This window comes from Acomys russatus, chromosome 29 (genome assembly GCF_903995435.1).
Source record: "Acomys russatus chromosome 29, mAcoRus1.1, whole genome shotgun sequence".
Taxonomy (NCBI): Eukaryota; Metazoa; Chordata; class Mammalia; order Rodentia; family Muridae; genus Acomys; species Acomys russatus.
This window is the reverse complement of record NC_067165.1, coordinates 21,308,276-21,323,736: the sequence shown is the minus strand read 5'-3', so window position 1 is coordinate 21,323,736 and position 15,461 is coordinate 21,308,276. Positions and strand designations below refer to the sequence as shown.

The window sequence follows — 15,461 nt, the reverse complement described above, 5'->3', positions numbered from 1 at the left end:
GATACAATCTTTACAAAGACCATCTTTCAAAATTAAAAAATTTTGCAGTTATACCTATATTTCAAAAGTAATCTTGACAGATGAGAATAGTATGTAGCCATTCCAATCTTGATCACTACTTATTTGTGCATGAGCATGTGTGTGGATAAACATGTGTTAGATACCAGCACTCAGTACAGGTGTTTTCCTCAATCACTCTACACTTACTTGCACCTTTTTTCAACTTTTTAAATTTGCTACCAAAATATTTATTGTAAGAAATACAAAACAAGCGTGGCCTTGGAGGCACACAGAAGAAGGGGAAGCAGGCTATGCGGATGACACCTGATAGGCTGTGGTCAAACAGTGGGGGAGGAACGTCCCCATCAGAGGGCTGGGAGAGAGCAATAGGGCAGAAGAGGAAGAGAGGGTGGGAACTGGAAGATGAGAGTGAGAGGATAACAATCTGGATATAACATGAATAAATTATAATATAAATAAATAAAAAGAAATACAAAGGGAGCTGGGTGGTGGTGCCACACACCTTTAATCCCAGCACTCGGGAGGCAGAGGCAGGCAGATCTCTGTGAGTTTGAGGCCAGCCTGGTCTAAACAGTAAGTCCAGGAGAGCCAGGGCTACCTAGAGAAACCCTGTCTTGAAAAAAAAAAAAAAAAAAAGAAAGAAATACAAAAGTTATTATAAATGTACAAACCCATTTTCTAGTTTGCTTCAATCAGTTTAGTTGGGAAATAAGTGAATCCATTGAATAGTTACATTTGAACACTGATTTTGAAAATATCAATGAGCTGAAGTAACTCAACAATAAATATCTAAATTTGCATTCTAGCACCCAGTAAGACATCTAGTTTCGAGGCAGAACTAGTGTGGCTGCACTGACACTGACCAGTACATAGGTGCAGGGCCAGCGTGTCCTTGGGCTAGAGAGCAGGACGTCTGTCTTTGGGTTGTAACATTTGTGGTGTCTACCAGCCCAGAGTAAATTAAAAAATGGTGATGTTGAGAAAGGCAAGGAGATTTTTGTTCGGAAGTGTGCCCAGCGCCATGCTGTGGGAAAAGGGGCAAGCTTAAGACCGCACCAAAACTCCATGGTCTTTTTAGGCGGAAGACAGGTCTGGCCACTGGATTCTCCTACACAGATGCCAACAAGAACAAAAGGAGAGGACATCACCTGGGGATGATGAGTATTTGGTGAATCCCAAAAAATACATCCCTAGAACAAAAATGACCTTCGCTGTAATTAAGAAGGGAGAAAGGGCAGACCTAATAGATTATCTTAAAAAGGCTACCAACAAGTAATTCAACTGCCTTATTTATTATAAAACAAATGTCTCATGCTATTAATGCATACCACAATTTAATTCATACCCCCAAATTCAGATCATGAATGGCTAACAATGTTTTTGTTGGACAGTCCTAATTTAAGTAAAACTGACTTGTAGTTTTAAAAAAAAAACACACACATCTAGTTTCCAAAGAAGTGTTGATCTGTAACCCTCCCAATCTCCTGACCAGCTCCCTCTGCAGTGGCAGCAGAATGACCCCTGTAGCTCTTCCTCTCCAAAGAGTCTGGGTTAAGATGCCTGTAAGAAGCCCAGCCACCCCTCCCCGAGCTGCTTCCGGCTGACTTCTAGCGATAGGGCATTTCACAGATGAGCGTTGGGTATATTTCAGGCTCTTAGATGGATACTGGCAATCTGATCTCAGATCAACATACTTGCAACTACTTATTTCTCCTGATGTATTCACAAGAGAGTGATTAAATGAGTGATTAAAATGAGATTAAATATGAGTGCATAAAGAAAATACTGTCTTAACAATGAAAATTTGTTAATGTAACCTACTTTCATGCTGAAGTAAATTACCTTATATGTTTTTATTTTTCTTGGCTAAATGACCTGTTATATTTCAAACCAGAAAGGTGATTTGTTTGGGTTTTTTCTGTGGGGGAGGGGGAGGGAGAGGGAGCGGTGTCAGACATGAGATGAAGTTCAATTGACAAAGTGAGTGCCCTGGGTTCCATGCCTGTTATCACATAATATAGGTAGGATCATCATCTCAGCTGTCAAGAAGAGGAGATGGGAGGAATGAGGTCATTTTTAGCTATAGAGTTGCAGGCTGATGTTTATTTATTTTGGGGTGTTTCTGTTGTTATTTTTTGGTTTTTGAGACAGGATGTCTCCATGTAGCCTTGACTGTCCTGGACTCACTTTGTAGAGTGAATGCTGGGATTAAAGGCATGTGTCACCATGCCTGGCAGGCTATTTTGTTTTTTTTAAGACTTATTTATTCACATATATAAACACTCTATTGCATGTATACCTGCATGACAAAAGAGAACAGCAGATAGAAGAGGGCATCAGATTCCATTATAGATGGTTGTAAGCCACAATGTGGTTGCTGGGAACTGAACTCAGGATCAATGCTCTTAACCGCTGAGCCATCTCTCTAGCGCAGGCTAATATTTATTAAACTATTTATTGACATGTGCAAAGAAGTAGAAGCACTGCAGTCACTTTCCCCAGTGTACCAGAAAGAATTTAAGATTAAAAACATTAGGCCAGCAAGGCATGGTGGCCCACACCTTTAACCCCAGCACTCAGAAGGCAAAGGCAGGTGGATCTCTATGAGTTCAAGGCCAGGCTGGCCTACAAAGGAGTCTAGGATATCCTTGGCTATTACACAGAGAAACCCAGTCTCAGAAAACAAAAAAAGATTAAGCCGGGCACAGTGGTATACACCTTTAATGCCAGCACTGGGAGGCAGAAGCAGGCAGATCACTGTGAGTTCAAGGCCAGCCTGGTCTACAGAGTAAGTCCAGGACAGCCAAGGCTACACAGAGAAACCCTGTCTCAAAAAAGAAAAAAAAAATGCTGCCCTATTAGCCTGTAATATTATCTAATGGTCCAGATATACCTCCCTGGAGTTTTGTTTTGTTCTTGCTTGGCTGGAGGGTGGGGTAGTGGTGAGGTTCTCTTTAGTTGGTTGGGTTTTTGTTTTGTTGAGACAGGGTCTCACTATTTAGCCTTAGCTCCCTATATAGACCAGATTGGCATCAAGTCCTAGAGATCCACCTGCCTCTGTCTAGGATTAAAGGTATGCACCACCATATCTTATTTCCCAAGTGGTGGTGGTGGTTGTCTTTGTTTGTTGGGCTTTTTTAATTTCCTGAGTTTTATACTTTCATTACTCGTAGTTCCTACCATCACATTTCCTATTCACTGGTTTCAATTTCACTAAGTGAAAACAAGCAACCATCTTTTTTTCTCCCTTCCACTCTATCCACAAACCACTCAACAAACTGTCCTCTTAACCTCACAGGAAATAGCACCCCTTTGAGTGCTGGGGACTCCTTTCCTTCTTCCTTATCACTCTATCCAGTCCCTGCTTACCTTCCACTTCTCTCCAATCTCCATCTTGGTCTCTTCCTCTCTATTTCTATGTTAATATGTTCCTTTACAAGCTGTTACTATTCTCCTTTTCCCTCTCTTTACAGTCAAACTTTGAAAGTATTTCACCCTTGGGCCTGTGAGATGGTTCAAAGGATAAAGGCACTTGCTGGGCAAACGTAGTAACGTGAGCCATCCCCTGATCCCATAATGGGAAAACTCAATCCCCTGATCCCATAATGGGAAGACTCAATCCCCTGATCCCATAATGGGAAGACTCAGCTCAGGAAAGCTGCCATCCGACCCCCTAACCGCTGCGATGGCACACACAAGCCCACACTCACACATCTCATGCACATATACCCAGTCTCACTTTGATTCCTTGTTGAACTCAAAGGATTCTGGCTAAAACTTTTAAAACAGCAATCATTTCACAATTGCTGACTCAGTGGTTAAGAGCACTTGCAGATCTTCCAGAAGACCGAGTTCAACTCCCAGCATCCACAGAGGCAGCTCACAACCATTTCTAACCAATTCCATGGGGGCCCTAGGTCCTCTTCTGGCCTCTGTAGGCACCAGGTATGTATGCATGTGGTGCACTTACATACAGGCAAAACATCCATACACCTTTTTTTTTTTTAATGTGATGATTTCATACTCTTCCCACCCTGCCAATTCCCCTTGAACTCAAAGAGATCTGCCTGCCTCTGTCTTGAGTTCTGGGATTAAAAGCATAACCATCACAACAGGCTTGTCCTTTTGTTTACATTTCATGACCCAGTGAATTTCATTAATGAATATTCATAGACAATGTTTGCATCTTTGTGAGGTCTTCCGCAAAGTTAAGTATGAAAGTGGAGCCTTCATGAATTGTATCAGTATCTACAATAGCTACTTTACTCCTTGTTGTGGCTAAACAGCTGAGAGAGTTAAGAAAAAAGATGCTTATATTGGTTCACAAGGATACAGAGTTCGTCACATGGGTTCTAGGGATAAATTGAGCTTAGAGGTTTGCTCAGCCAGCACCTTTACCCACTGGGCCATCTCACCGGCCTGGTTTATAATCCCACAAGTCCATGGTAATTGTGTAATAGCAGGAGGAAATGACTTGGATAGTAGTATGTATGCTCTGTCCCATCTCAAACTCATGCTGAAATCTGATTCCCAGTGTTTACATGGAAGGGTGAAAAATTAATGGAATGTCACCCCAACACAAAAAATTGTAGGTAATTAATGACTGCTTATAAGACATAATTATCCTCTCCCAGGAATGAGCCCCTTTATTGGCTGTCCAATGCTGGAGGTTGTATTTATATATTTCTGTGTGTGTGTGTATACATATATACATACACACACACACACACACACACACACACACACACAACAATAGTCTATCAGCTTGGAAAGGGACACAGGAAGGGCTGGGTGGGGAGAGTCTGAAGGGGACTGAAAGGAGGAAAAGGAGAGCAGAAAATTATATAATTCTATTTCAATTAAAAAAAATTTTTGAGGCCAGGCAGTGATAGTACACGTCTTTAATCCCAGCACTTGGGAGGCAGAGGCAGGCAGATCGCTGTGAGTTTGAGGCCAGCCAGGTCTACAAAAAGCAAGTCCAGGACAGCCAAAGCTACACAGAGAAATCCTGTCTCGAAAAACCAATATATGTGTGTGTGTGTGTGTGTATACAAATATATTTTTTGGTATATATGCATACATATATTTTTTTTTTGAGCCAGGCATGGTGGCACACACCTTTAATTCCAGCACTAGGGAGGCAAAGGTAGACGAATCTCTCTGAGTTTGAGGCCAGCCAGGTCTACAGCTCTAGGACAGCCTGGCTTGAGGTTCTGAAACCTGAAAGCCCACTTCCCAGTGACACACTTCCTCCAACAAAGCCACACCTACTCCAACGAGGCCACATCTCCTAATAGTACCACTCTCTGAGGCTATGGAGACCATTTTCATTCAAATCACCACAATCACAATGAAATGTTTAGGCTTTCCCATAGAGGAGGAAACTGGCCAAGGATGGCAGTTTACCTGCCTAGCATGTGCAAGGCCCTAGGTTCAAGCCCCAGTACTGGAGGGAGGGCCAGAGTAATATTAGATCTGTAAAGAATGCAACGGCACCACTAATCAGTATTTTTTGTTTATTGGTTTTTTGGGGGAGTTTTTTGTTTGTTTTGGTTTTTCAAGACACCATCTCTTTGTGTTAGCCTTGGCTGTCCTGAACTCACCAGGCTGTCCTTGAACTCACAGCGATCCACCTGCCTCTGCCTCCACTAATCAGTGTTTTGAATAACTACATGAGTGAAGCTGTAAATGGTTCACATGAGAAATAATGAAATGAGGAAATGGAAGACAGACTCAAAATATATTTAAAAAGCAGAATCACAGAACTTGGCAAACAAATGGTTATACTGGGTAAGGCAAGAGGAACAATTTACCAGCTAAAGAGAAGGGACGTGCACTGAAAGGAGATGTGGGTAAACTGGAGACCTCCACCACTTGCTCACATACTGCAAACGCCATCCTCGAACCTTCTTAGCTCACGCCTAGAGCAAAGAAGGCATGGGATTCAAGAGCAGGACAAAAGCTCTCTAGCACTCTTGTCCTAGGATAACACTGCTGTGAGACAGTGGGAGAAGGTAAATCTTGCTTTTAATTTATTAATTTTCAGTACATTTAAATACTATTGCTTTGTCTCTACAATAAACTCAATAATAGAGATCATAAAACAAATGAACTGCTAAAGAAAGTTTTAAAAAATTCTTGCCAAAATAACTGACTCTCCACTCCACAAATTATTTTTGTTTCTGATCTCTAACTTTAAGGGATAGCCAGAATGATCTTTCCAAACACAAATCTGTTTCATATTACTATCCCTACAATGAAAGTCTGGCATGGAGGCACACACCTGTGAGCTCAAAACTTGAGAAACAAAGGCAAGAGGATCAGAAGTTAAAGGTCACCCTCAGCTACATAGTAAATCTGAGGACAGCAGCCTGAGTGTCTCAAAAAGAACGGGGGTAGGAAGAGGAGGAGGAGGAAGAAGAAGGAGAAGAAGAAGAAACAACTAACCCTATAATGTCTTTCCATTGCTCTTAAAATAAAAATCAAAATTCACAACAAGGTTCTGTTCTGCTTAATCTTTTCAAGCTATATATGGAGGGGTAAACTGTGAAATCGTGTTATCTGGGTTTGAGTCCTGTCTAGCGTTTACTAACTGATCTATACATGCTGCTTGGCTTTTTTGAGGTCTGATATTCTCATGTATAAAGATTATCATAGAAGTGAGAATGATAATGGGCACAGCCTTATGATATTAGTAATCATATTAATCCACACTATTATATGTTACATATTACACACTACACCGTTAGTGTTGCTAATCATCATCACCATTTATAGTATTTGGTTCTTTAACAAAAACAAACATCACACTTACCATGACCTTTTCTCACTAAAAACATTGAAAACCTGATTAACCCCCTGTCTTTTTTTTTTTTTTTTAACCCCCTGTCTTAAATCTTTTCATAGTGCTTCAAGAGAAAACCATGCAACGGGTCATTTATAAGGAGAAGGATTTTCTCACAGCTCTAGAGGCTGTGAATTCCAAGATACAGAGGCTGCATTTAGTCAAGTCTTCAAGTCACACTACGACATGGCAAAGGGGGGGGGGGTGAGTGCCCAAGAATGAAAAGGACAGGAAGCAAAGAGCTCAATTGGCTTTTACAACAAACCCACTCCTGGTAATGACAGAGCCTGCATCTAGGACCATTACCTCTCAGGGTCAGCAGCACTCCATCAAGTACTAAGTCTCTGATGAATGAAGTCTAGAGGGGACATTCATTGTGGACCAGCACTGAGAAATGAACACAGGACCTCACAGTGCTGGGAATGTGCCCTATTACTAAACTATATATCCCCCAGCTTCACAGCACTCATCTAATGGATGAAGAAAAAAAAAAACACTTGGGTTGAATCGACTTATAGACCAGAAACTGTGAGCTACCACTCATTTTCAATGCTCCAGACAAAAAAATAATGATTAGTGTTTTGAAAGTCAAAATAAATGCTTACTTGCGCATCATCAGGCTCTTCTTTAATTCTATCCAGAAGCCCTTGCTGTGCCACTGTTTTGTCACATCCATCATCCAAAGGTTCTTTCATGCTAATTGTTTACGCAGAGTTCTCTCGTTTAAAACTAAGATTTCTTCTTACCAATGGACAACTAGACTCCTAAAACATAATATAAAGGATTGGTACTCGGACTTTGTTTTCACTCACACTAGCATGTTAACAGCTTCAGAATGGAGCGTTTGAGCAACACCCTTCTGGGACTCTGTTTCTGCTCCTGGATTAGCTCCCTTCAATTGAGAAAGGTCTTTCCGGCAGAGCTCTCACTTCCCTAGAGTCTTAGACAAGCACTACGGTCTTTGGTATGTTCAAGGTTTTTGAGATGTAGACTGGCTGAGCAAGCCACGGAAGGCAGCTACCAAGCTTTCGGAGGCTTGGCCTCAGTACAATTTCTGACAGCCAGGACAGTGGCTTGAGACCCACATCAGCCTCGACTTCTCCAAGTGAGGCAATTGCCTCACCTTGGCCTCTACCTCGGCTTGTGCTGGAATCAAAAGCTCTTTTCTCAGCCTTAACTACTTCAGAGCCTCGGTGTGTCATCCCAGGTGGAACACTAGGCTCCAGTGTGCAGGTGGGTCTGTCTATTGGACATTCTGGGGGCTTCCACGGAGTCCGTGAGAGCCACGTCCTTAAGGTCTTCCTATAAACCAGGGCTCTCAACCTTCCTACATTCACATCCTTGTGTTGTGGTGAGCCCAACCATACATTTTTTTTTTCTTTGCTACTTCGCAACCATAAGTTTGCTACTGTTAGGAATCGTAACGGAAACATCTGATACGCAACGCAAAGGGGAGAGGGGTCGCGACCCACAGGTTGAGAACAGCTGCTATAAACAAACATCTGGACGGTCTTGAGATTCCCAAAATATATTCAATGAAAACTACGGTTAAAAAAAAAAAAAAATAGGAGACCCTCGCTAAGGGCCTCTCATCAACCCAAGCCAGCCATAGAAACAACAGGTTTTTTTTTTTAAGCCTGCTGAGAAGCGGGTCCAGAACTTTGCCCCACTTGCCACATTTGTAACAATTTACAGACGTTTGTATCCCTCCTCTGAATGTCGCCAGCTCTCCGACGTTCCGGTTCGTAACCAGAATTCCTCGGCCTGTCCCCCAAGAGCAGGCGGAGAAACTCGGTCTCCAAAGTGAGCACGCGAGCCACCGACTCCACTCAGCCTCAGGATGCCATGGCACCAACGCCCCCGCAGCCCGCCGAGGGTCACGTGAGGAACTGCCACTCTGCCCGCGCCTGGAGATGCCCGGCCCTGTCACGTGAGGTTACCCAGCTCTACCTGCGGCGTCTGGTCACGTGGGGGGCCACGCCCCCGTCCGAATGAGGTGCGGGGGCCCCTCCCACAAGCCCACGGGCCGACGGGCTTCCAACAGCCCCGCAGAACACCTACCTCTCTCTAGTCGCCCAGCTGCCTGCGAAGTGGCTCGATCCGGAGAACGCACAATGGCATTCCAGGTCCCCCGTGACGACAAGTTCCTTTACTGGAATCTCCTGAGCCAATCAACGCGCCTTACCAGCTGCGCGCGTGCGCACTCCTGCTTATGTCCTAGACCGGAGGTAATTGGACGGTCCCAGCTCAGATTCCCGCCCTCTTTTCCCATCATGCCCTAGACCTGGCCATCCCAGCATTCTCACTTTAGTTATGAGTGATTTCTTAAAGAGACGGAGATTGGGCTGTGAAAAAAATAGAGAAATTTGAAAGAGAGCAGGAGTGTTAGATGGTCATTTCTATTTTTTAATGAGCATCTCCTTACAAAGGTACTCCTAAACAATTATGTATCATTTCACTTAATAGTGATGGAACCCCTAATATGGCATAAATTTTTGTCTGGAAAGATTAAAATATGTGGCTTTCTAATCCAATATTGTTTTTTGAGATACATCCATGATTTGTGAAGCTGCTCTTTATTTTAACTGCTGCATAGAACCCTGTTTTATGAGTGTTGTCCTTCTGCTCTGATGGAAAAGTATCCTAGGACTTGGAAGCCCAGGAACCACACAGCTCTGAGGTGGGACAATGTCCCAATAGAAGGGCATCCCTAAATGGCCGGGCGTGGTGGCACACTTGGGAGGCAGAGGCAGGTGGACGTCTGTGAGTTCAAGGCCAGCCTGGTCTCCAAAGGGAGTCCAGGACAGAGAAACCCTGTCTTGAAAAACAAAACAAAAAATTAAAATTAAAAATTAAAAATATAAAAGGGGGGCATCCTGAGTCAGGGGATCCCAGGAACCACCCAACTCTAAGAGGAGACCCCTATTGCAGCTCCCAGGGCGGGGTATCATCAGCTGGGCTGAGGAGCTCAGGACCCTCAGCCCCGTTCCACTTCTTCACTTTTCTCCATTGCTTCTTTTCTTCTTTGATTGAGAGTCACACCAGGCAGTAAATCTCTTGAAAGAGACTTATTGGAGGGACAAATCCAGGCGAGGAAGAATGATCCGTGAGTGGTTGCCTCTGCTCCCAGGAGAAGGAAGCAGGGAACTGGGCAGGACAGCCTTTATATAGGACTTCATAAGGGCAGAGCTTTCTAGGCAGAGATTTCCAGAGTGAAGATTGGTGGCATTTCAACTCCTGAGCTTAGGGAGTTCAGGATTGGTGGGCTTTCCTGTAAAGGGATTAGTATGTTCTCCTGCTTAGTGATTGGTGGAGTTCTGTCCAGACTTCTCACCTCAAATTAGCATATTCTTGGATGAGTCCTATTGAGGAGCTGGAGATGACCTTTGTGACAGTTACAGACATCTGGGGGTAGGGGTGGGCAGGCTACTGGAGCTTCCTCAGGCGGGGGTCTGGCCATGTTCCTGTGAAAGGACCAAATTTCATTTTGAAAAAGAAACTCCATTTTGTGTTAAACCTAGCCAAGGGCTGAACTCAGATTCCAGAAAAACCACAAACTAAACAGAAAAATATTCCCTAGCAACACAATCAGCTCACCTTGGAAAAGTCTAAATATACTCTCTGCTGCTCAAGCTGACCAGCATGTGGTCTGGCACACAGCAACAACCAATTAGGAGAAGCCAGGCCAAAGTTCCTAACGCCCCATAACTGCTTCAACCAATCTTTTCTATAGGCCAACTTGTCCCTACACCTATTACCCAACCATGAAACGTCAAAGCTTGTAACTCCTGCTTGCAGCTTTTCTGCCCAAATGCCATCCAGTCGCATACTGTAAAACCTGTTTCTTTGTCTAAAACCTATTTGAAAAGAAAAAAGAAAAAACCTCTGTGCCAGTGCATGGGAGGGATGGCCCAAGTTCAAACATGCAATAAAGACTTCCTTGCCCTTGGGTGGTCTGTTCTGAGAGTCACTCAAAATTTGGGCATAACACCTGCCTTGAGGGTTTATAGTTTAGAAAGGGAGCCCAGAGCAGGGAAGTCTTTCCCTGCATCATGAATAGCTGACAGAGACTAGAAGGTGGGCGGTGGTGCTGCCATCATGGACTACTCCCTCAATGACAGTAGGCTGAGGAAGGAAAGGCCACCTTGGTCGGTTCCTGTTGAGGAGGCATCACTGCTCTGATAGGAGCTGCCATTTTGGGTTGTTGTTGTTTGTTTGCTTGCTTGCTTTTGAGACAGGGTTTCTCTGTGTTAGCCTTGGCTGTCCTGGACTCTGTAGACCAGGCTGGCCTCCAACTCACAAAGATCCACCTGCCTCTGCCTCCCGAGTGCTGGGATGAAAGACCTGTGCCACCATGTCCCTGGGCCATTTTGACTGTTCCTGTATCAGCTGCCTGGTGGTGGGAAGAGGAGGCTCTGACAGCTCTTGGTGGCATGGCAGGGGCCAGGAGGGCTGTGGCAGGTGCTATGATCACCTCGGCAGTGGAGGTGGCGGGGCATTGATCACCTTGGTGGTGAGCCATTTTGATGGCTGCTCAGGGTCTACAATGACTATCCATGATTCTGTCATTATGGGTGATTAGACTTTTTTTTTTTTGAGGCAGCATCTAGCTATGTAATACAGACTTGCCTTTATTTACTTTCACTGTTTCTGTCCTTCAAAAGATACATTAAAACAACCCTCAGAATATCGCCTTATTTGGAAATGGGATGGTTACAGATAGAACTAGTTAAGTAAAGCCTGAGGCTGGGGAACTGGGTCAGTGGGTAACGCCCTTGTTGCAAGAGCAGGAACAGTGGAATTCAGATCTCCAGAACTCATGTGACGCTAGACACATCTGCAATCCCAGCATTCCTACCGCAGCATGGAAGGCAGAGACAGGAGGCCAGCTAACCTGCAGTATACATACATGTCTGTGCATATGCACGCGCACACGCACACACACGTTTTTAAATTTTTGAGCTATTGGAGTTCCAGTATGCAGTGTCACAAAATATACTTTACAATTTCAAAATGGAAGAATAGGGGCATAGCAAGAAGAGCTCAGAGCCCGGGGTTACAGAGGTATGTGCCTGTGATCTCAGCACTGTGGGAAGCAGAGGCAGGCAGATCTCTGAGTTTGAGGCCAGCTGGGTCTATAAAGTGAGTCCAGGACAGCCAAGGCTACACAGAGAAGCCCTGTGTTGAGTGAGGTTGGGGGGAGGGAGGGGAAAAATAAAGATCTCAGACCAAAGCAACCCTGTAAATGCCTGCCCTGGTTCCTAAATAGCAACATGGAGGACTTGTTTGTTTTTGTTTTTTGAGACAGGGTTTCTCTGTGTTATCTTGGCTGTCCTGGACTCACCTTGTAGACCAGGCTGGCCTCAAACTCACAACCATATGCCTGCCTCTGCCTCCCAAGTGCTGGGATTAAAGGCTTGTGCCACCACACCCGGCTTCAGAGAAGATCTTGGGAGAAGCAGACAGGTACCAGAGGAAGATGAAGGAAGACTGTAGCTATGGGATAGGAGAGACCCATGTGGGCCAAAAGGAGCAACTCTGAGGTTCCACAGGGGAAGAAATGGCCCAGATGAACAGCATTAGCAAGTATCTGGGGATTATGGGTGGGAGGTAGCCCAGTAGGAACTATGAGAAGCAGATGGCACGGGATGGAGGCTGGGAGATAATGGAAGGTAGCTTAGGAGTTAATATCTGCCACGCCCCAGGTGAAGTACGGCTATTCTAAAATATATTAGGTGTCTGTGTCTTTATTGATTGTGAAAGCGGGTTAAATAATACTGCCATAACAATTATAATAAATATTGTTAGGCATACTTTTAAATTAACAGCAACAATAGCTGGGCAGATTCTGGGCTATTCTAAACCTGACTATGCTTGCCTGGCCTACTTCCCAACCACATGACCAGTTACCTGCCATCTCAGTCTCACCTTAGCTGCTCCTTCTCCACCCATGTCCTCATGGCATCTCTATCTATCTATCTATCTATCTATCTATCTATCTGTCTGTCTGTCTATCTATCTATCTATCTATCTATCTTTCTCTCTCTCTTTCTCTCTGGACCCAACCTGAGACTCCCTCACTGGATTCAGAAGTCTGGCCTTATCCTCTCCTGCCCAGTTATTAGCTGTTCATATCTTTATTAACCAATCAGAAGGTGATGGAGAACAATGTTTACAACACACCAAGACAGGAGGTGCTTCAGAATAATGACAATGTCACCGTCCAACTGTAACCAGGTCTCTGGGTACAGAAATCAGCATTTGTGTACACAGTGCACAAAACCATTCCCCAACACTAGTCCAGAACCCAGCAGGACAAACAGCAAATCCTGAAGCTCCTTGTCTGGCATCTCCAGGAGCTTAGGTAGCTCTGTTCCCCTAACTCTGCTGGCAGCAGGACACACCTCTTTGCTGAGCAAGCTCCACCCCATGAAGACAGCTTTCCTTTGTCTTTGTAGGCTCAATTTTGTTAACCAATATTTTATTTACAGCTTATTAACCGAGTGCATGTCACTTATAACCCGACTAACCAAAACAATAGGGAGTGAGGATTATTGAACACAATAATAAAACCGTAAGGATATCAGTTCCAAGGAACGATTCTCCCGGCATAATCAGCAGGATTTCTTCTGCTGGAACCTGGAGTAACCAGAACCAGGAACCTCAGCAGGAGCCAGACCCTCGAAGCCTTCCCTCGAGCGGTTTTCTCTAGGAGCATCTTGAAGTGGAGCGATGAGCAGCCAAAACTATCCGAAGTCTCCAAAAAGCCCTGCCTCCAGTTCTGGGCTCATTTATATATCTCCTCCCAGAGTCAGTTCACGGGATCTTTTCAGCTGGCAACAATCAAGCTCCTGCACGAGGTGGTTGGTCTTCTAGTGGATTAACATCACCTGTTCTCTCACAAGACCTTTCCCACCCCACACTTGGGATCATAAAAAACAGGTTTATCTCTCCTTCAGTCTTTCTTTCTTTCTTTCTTCCTTCCTTCATTTGCTTGCTTGTTTTGTTGTTGTTGTTGTTGTTTTTGAGACAGGGTTTCTCTGCGTAGCCTTGGCTGTCCTGGACTCACTTTGTTGACCAGGCTGGCCTCGAATTCACAGAGATCCGCCTACCTCTCTTTGTTTTTTTTAACTTATTTTGGTGACACAAATTTGCTTACAGATCACTAGGGAAAACAGAAATGTTAAACATGCAGGGGCCTCTCCTCAGAGGAGGAGATAAAAATGCCTGTTTTCCCATCCAGGAATCGGGGTGGGGGGGGATGGATATCTTTTTGCTATCTCTTGAGGCAGACATCTCCCAAAATGTTTATCCCAGACTCTCCCTCCCTAGACCTTTATCTTTACCACCCAGTTAATAGAACCCATCCTTAGGGTGGATGACATATGTATTTTATAGCCTGATTATTTCTATGCTATCTCTGTCAGAGACTACATCAGATTCTAGGCCTTTTGGCTTTAGAATGCCCTCTCATGATCACATGTACTTTGCAAAGGAGTTTCTATGTAGTTATACTTTAAGCTTCATTGGGCACCTGGATTGAAATGACTGCTGCCTGGAAACCTTTCCCAAATTGCACTCTGTTTTAAATATGCTGGCAAGGAACTGCCTGGCATCAGACTGCCTGAAGTTTGATCCAGATTGACGAAGTCAATATGAACCGAGTTTTCATTCCCACCTGGCTGTTTCCCTGCCTGCTGTGACATCTGCAGGGACACCCCACCCCACCCCTCTTCAACTTTATTCATTAGGAAAACAGACATTATTATGTGCATGTCCCAGAATACAAATAGAAGTCAGAGGAGTTGGTTCTTTTCTCCCACTGTGCGGGGTCTCGGGGGACAACTCAAGTTATTAGACTTAGCACCAGGTTCCTTTACCTGCTAACCTTCCCACTGGCCCACATACAGCTTTCTTTGGTGTACCATCCCACGGTTCTGGTATCTCCAACATCCTCATTTCCAGGTCTCCACTGCAACTTAGGTTTTATTTTCACAGTTTCATGTACTGGCCGCTCCAGGTCTCCTGGCAGGGATTTCTACTCTGCCACTCACTGCCTGGCCTCAGGTGTTCTTTGAAACGACAGTTCAAGATTCTACAACAGGTTCAACCTCATCTTTTATTCTTTCAAAGCCACTACCGTGTGGATGCTGCTGCTACACACAGCCTTCGAGAGGTGAGCCACAGTTGCAGCAGCCTCTGTATGATGCCCCTGGAGAAACACATCCCTAGGCTGTTGCATTTGAGGAGCAGAGAACTCTTTCAGTAGTTCTTTTAGTTTGTGCGCACTCCTTTCTAATGAAATTGCATTTTCGCAAGTTGAAACTTTGCTGAGGCACATGTTGACCTAGGGTAGAGCACTTTTCCTACCAGTTCAGTGCAGGACAGTAGGTTTCTCTTTAACAGGTCCAGCCTTTTTTCACCACCCATTTGGTGCAACATCAAACTCACTGGGACTCTTTTTGGTAATTTGCACATCTGTCTACCCTCACTTCTTGTACCAATTTTATGTGTCAGTTACTTGTTTTGTTTCTGTGAAAAAATGCTCTGAAATGTCACTTACAGAAGGAAGGGTTTGTTTTGGCACCCAGCTCCA

General features: G+C 44.4%; 1 protein-coding gene and 1 pseudogene across 4 annotated transcripts in view; one reads left to right on the top strand and one right to left on the bottom strand.

Moving 5' to 3' along the window:
* The window catches only part of Zmym6 (zinc finger MYM-type containing 6), a 48,752-nt gene extending 39,668 nt beyond the window's left edge, over positions 1–9,084 (bottom strand). For 2 of the 4 annotated variants that reach the window (XM_051171163.1, XM_051171160.1), the window contains exons 1-2: positions 8,927–9,084; positions 7,471–7,629 (exon numbers count right to left, since the gene is read on the bottom strand). In XM_051171163.1, the coding sequence (XP_051027120.1) occupies positions 7,471–7,560 (90 nt within the window). In that variant the 5' untranslated portion in view covers positions 7,561–7,629; positions 8,927–9,084. Of the gene's footprint in view, positions 1–7,470; positions 7,630–8,337; positions 8,370–8,562; positions 8,757–8,926 lie in introns of those variants that run through there. The other 2 variants (XM_051171161.1, XM_051171162.1) reach the window with 2 other exon arrangements.
* LOC127211907 (cytochrome c-like) lies at positions 318–1,434 on the top strand (annotated as a pseudogene).
* Positions 9,085–15,461: the final 6,377 nt, after the last annotated feature.